We start from the raw sequence: 4,825 nt of genomic DNA, 5'->3' as shown, positions 1-4,825 counted from the left end.
GTTTGAACTTGAAAATCTTGAGTTTTAATGGTCGATTCTTGATTTTGATGTTATTTTGATGATTTGAGTTCGCGAGCGAGTTTGTATAATGTTATTACACTTGTGCGCATGTTCGGATTGGAGCCTGAGGGGTTCGAGTGAGTTTCAGATGGTTTTGGCAGCTGAAGGCAACTGCTGGTGTGCATGGCCTACAAGTCTCGCATTTACGATGACATGTTCGCTAACGTGAGCTTCGCTTTTGCCAAGTTAGGCTCGCATTTGCAATGACTGGGAAGGGGGTTGGGACCTTTGCATTTGAAAAGTATCAATCGCATTTGTGAACTGAGGTATCGCATTTGCGACGTGTGTGTGTTGCATTTGCGACACTGGGTAATTTAGGACAGCTTCGCAATTGCGAAGCTAGGATTGCTTTTGCGGAAAGGGGGCCTTCGCATTTGCGATGGCTTCCTCGCATTTGCGACATCTGTGGCTTAGGGTCTGGATCGAATTATGACCAGTTGTTCGCATTTGCGGACATCACAATTGCGAACAAGGCTTTGCAATTTGCGATACTTGCAGCTGGATAAAATGTGGGGATTTCGGAATTTAGCTCATTTTTCATTATTTTTTAAATTTAAACTCCATAGAGGCGATTTTTGGAGAGAAATTTCTTCCCAACTTCATAGGTTAGTAATCTTAACTTGTTTTCATTCAATTTTGATTACTTTTTCATGAATTTCATCATCAAATCTAGGATTTCATAGACTAGAAATTGAAGTTTTTGATAGAATTTAGGGATGTTGTAAAAATGAGATTTAGACATCAAATTGAGGTTGGATTTCGAAATAAATCACATATCCGGACTCGGGGATGAATCGATAATTATGATTTGCTCTTAATTTCGGATAACCACTTGGGTACGGGTTGACTTTTTGTTGACCTTTTCAATTATGTTAAAAACTGAACCCTTATCATAACATGATAGTTTCTAAAGCTTGTTTTGACTTGTTTGAACAATAATTGACTAGATTCAGGTAGTCACAAACAACTTAATATAATCAAATAATACCATATGAAATAACCCCAAATAATAAAGCTTCGATAATTATCAAAATCAAAAAGTCAACCCAAGCCCGCACCTTTGAACCTGACAAAACTCACAAAAATATAATACAAACCTACTCGAAGTCTCAAATCATACCCTAGGCCCCCGGAACCCCGTTCAATCACACCAACCAATCCTAAAATATAATACGGACCTACTCGAGGACTCAAATCACATAAAACAACATCATAATCATGAATCACACTTCAATTCAAGCCCAAGGAACTAATCCAACTTTCCAAATTCAAAACTTATGTCGATCAAGCCTAAATAATTCAGAACGACCTCAAATTTTGTATGCAAGTCCCAAATAAAAAAATGGACCTATTCCAACTCCTAAAACAAAAATTTGAACCTGATACCATCAAAGTCAACTCTCAGTCAAACCTATCAACCTTCCAAACCTTCAACTTTCTAACTTTCACCAAAAAGCACCAAATCCACCTACAGACCTCCATATTAGGGCTGCTTATCGGGCGTATTGGGCGGTTAATTACTCTTAACGGTTATCGGCTTTTAAATGTATTAATCTGCTAGCTACCCGATAAGATATCGGGCGGATTGGTATTGGTTTAGCTCTTATCGGGTGATTTATCGGCCTAATTCAATCTATATTGCGTGCATTAATTGTTTGCTGACCGCCTAGCATACAAATTCAGAATAGGAAATTACACATTGAGTCCAGACATACATGTATGTTAACGCCTACATAAGAATGATGTAGTGTGTCATGTGTTGTAGAGTGAAAAAATCAGAACACATTATAGGCTACATTACATCCCAAAGCAGACTACATATGAGTCCAGACATGCATGTCTGTTAATGCCTACCATTAAATCCCAAAGAAGACTACATTACATGAGTCCAGACATACATATGTTTGTTAACGCCTAACATACAAATTCAGAATAGGAAATTCCAGTCTATATTCAAAGTGAGTCCAGAATACATATTTCAAAATGATTAATCCATAAGTGAGCAGACTACATAGAAATATTTGGCCTGTAGCTAACGCCTAACAGTGCTTGAATTTCTGCAGCTTCAAAGTTCAAACAACAGCTTAATCCATAAGTGAGCAGATCCCTATAAAAAATATGCATACACCAAATTTCAGCATTAGGCAACGAAGTAGAGACTGATAATTACTACGGTCTTGAGGCAATAAGAAGAGTTAAAGACCACACAAACCATTTCAGAATAGAGCAAGGTGAACGTAAAAGTACCCTTTTTTCACAGTATCATCAGCATACGTTAGCATCTGAACAGAAGTCGAAGCATAAGCCACGAACCAAAACCAAACGAAAGAAGGTTCCAGTTTGCACCAACTCCAGTTATGCCCACAATTTCTAACTTAAACTCTCAACCAGGCATTTCACGCTATATCATTAACCATACAAACAGCACCGAGCAAAAGGCAGTTATGTATAGAAATAGGGATGGATTATAAGTAGTAAATAATTTACAGAAAATGCAGATGCGCTCTTTCCCAAGAATATAATTCAAGATAGTACTATCGTCAATATTGTGGAATAAAAATTGTGGCACAACACTCATGTTCTTATATTAAACATAGACAGCATACATTAGTTTAAAAAAATAAAAGCATAGATGAACCATAGACAACGGCTTAAACAATCTTGTTGTAGGGTGGGAGAATAAGCTAAGCTAAGCCAAGTCTAGGATCTTCTGATGCATAGTACGTAAGAGAGTAAATACACACTTATATACAACAAATACTTGAAGCCTTGATGAGTTAAATTCGAATTCTTACCAGATATATTAATACTACACGTCAATTATGGAAAGGTCTTTTCCATTGCTGGATAAATCTGAAGAAAAAAATTAAAATAATGAGTCATGCGATAAATATAAGCATATCAACAACACTTATATACAACAAATATAGTAACAATATTATTACCTTGTTCAAGCTGCTCGATTTTATCAAGATCTTCCTCAACACTAACAGGTTGTTTTAATTTTTTATTTCGAAGCCAATCTAAAAGACACACTAGAGCTTGCACCAATTTAGGAGTTAATGAACTCCTAAATGAATCAAGAAGACGTCATCCTGTACTAAACGCACATTCAGATGCCAGACTTGAAATCGGAACAGCTAATACATCATGAGCCATCTCCTCAAGAATAGGAAATCTAGCTGAGTTCAATTTCCACCAAAGAAGAACATCAAATTCTTTAGTGTCATCCTCAGTTTCTTCACCTACATATTTATCTAACTCTGTTCTAGTATCAACACCTCCACTCCCACTTTTATATTTTTTATATCTTGTATGAGTGATTCTAAAAGTCCTATATTTTGGGTGCTTGCTTGACTGCCAAAAAGCCCGGAAGTCAAAGATTCCAATGAAGAAAAATCTGAAGATGAAGCAAGCACGACACCTTTTGAGCTGGACTTTACATACTCACTAAATAATGAAGTCATGTACTTCGTCACTTCTGCTTGTATAGTTGCCCCCAGATCTACACCAAACATCTTTACAAGTGCATAGCTAACTGATTCGAGCTTGTAACATGGATCCAAACTACATGAGATAAAAATTATCTTATTCATTTTTCCTCGATCACCCCAATACTTATCAAACTTTTCTTTCATATTCTTTGTCATTTCACTTAAAATTGTATCTTCATTTGCTATCAATTGCTTCAAATAAACAACAACTGTGCAAGTTTCAAGAAAATGAATATTCGATGTAACATAACGTGATCCAGATATCTTCAAAGTAAGAAGATAGACGATTTCAAGAAACTTTGTAATTCTTTTTACATTCTCCCAATCACTACTCAAAAGTTCACCTGTAGGAATTCCAACATCAATATAAGAATGCTCAAGATAATGTCTCAAACCAATTTCACTAGAAGCATAATGTGAAAATGCACTTTCAAATTCAACAGCCCTGCACAACATCAAGTAGGTGGAATTCCACCTAGTTGGAACATCTAAGCATAAAGTTTTTTTTACAATTGAGTTGTTCATCATCAAAACATTCTTGAAACCTCTTCAACCTCGCAGGAGACTGCCTAACATATCTCACTGCATGTCTAACATGTTCAATAGACACTGAAGATTCTTTTAAACCATCCTGGACCACAAGATTCATGATGTGAGCCATAAATCTCACGTGAAGGTGAGTACCATTCATCAAATTAGTTCCCATTTTTGTTAATTGCTTAGACAATTCTTTTATTGTCACATCATTTGAGCTTACATTATCAACTGTGACGGTGAAGATCTTATTTATCCCCCACTCATGTAAGCACCTACCAATACCATTTGCCATATCTTCGCCTTTATGACTAACAATAGGACAAAAATTAATTATTCTCTTATGTATATTCCATTCACTATCAATCCAATGGGCAGTGATACACATGTAATTGATTCTTTGTATAGAAGTCCAGTTATTAGTGGTAATACATACTCTTTGTTTTTATTTCTATAAAAGACCTTTTCAACTTTTACTTTTCTTTATTAAAAAGATCAAAACAATCCCTAGTTACAGTACTACGGGAAGGGATCCGAAAATAAGGTTGCGCCACTTTCATAAAGTCTCTAAAACCTTCTTTGTCAACAAAGCTAAAAGGAAGCTCATCAACTATTACCATACGACATAACGCCTTCCTACATTCTTCTTGATCAAATTTTCAAGTAACAACAGCTACGTCACCCTGACTACCCCCCGGAACAGATTGAAAGCCTAAATTTAATTGTTTTTTATCAAC

The 4,825-nt window shown here is 36.0% G+C and overlaps 1 protein-coding gene across 1 annotated transcript; it reads right to left on the bottom strand.

The window, feature by feature from the left end:
• Positions 1–2,869: 2,869 nt before the first annotated feature.
• Positions 2,870–4,383, bottom strand: LOC107777157 (zinc finger BED domain-containing protein RICESLEEPER 2-like). The gene is made up of 5 exons (XM_016597145.1): positions 4,100–4,383; positions 3,504–3,999; positions 3,171–3,417; positions 3,006–3,083; positions 2,870–2,913 (listed from the first exon to the last, which is right to left on the bottom strand). Exons 1-5 carry the CDS (start codon positions 4,381–4,383, stop codon positions 2,870–2,872), a joined length of 1,149 nt encoding a protein of 382 aa, XP_016452631.1.
• Positions 4,384–4,825: the final 442 nt, after the last annotated feature.

Source organism: Nicotiana tabacum, chromosome 4 (assembly GCF_000715075.1).
Source record: "Nicotiana tabacum cultivar K326 chromosome 4, ASM71507v2, whole genome shotgun sequence".
Classification (NCBI taxonomy): domain Eukaryota; kingdom Viridiplantae; phylum Streptophyta; class Magnoliopsida; order Solanales; family Solanaceae; genus Nicotiana; species Nicotiana tabacum.
Note: the sequence above shows the minus strand (reverse complement) of the source record. Positions and strands in the feature narration are given on the sequence as shown.

What these genes read in the sequence shown, in the direction of transcription:
- LOC107777157 (XM_016597145.1), bottom strand. Translation starts at nt 4,383, where the DNA reads ATGGCAAATGGTATTGGTAGGTGCTTACATGAGTGGGGGATAAATAAG. An exon ending in CTTCATTATTTAGTGAGTAT is followed by an intron (nt 3,418 to 3,503) that starts GTAAAGTCCAGC and finishes GCTTTTTGGCAG; the next exon opens with TCAAGCAAGCACCCAAAATA. An exon ending in TTCAAGTCTGGCATCTGAAT is followed by an intron (nt 3,084 to 3,170) that starts GTGCGTTTAGTA and finishes TGTGTCTTTTAG; the next exon opens with ATTGGCTTCGAAATAAAAAA.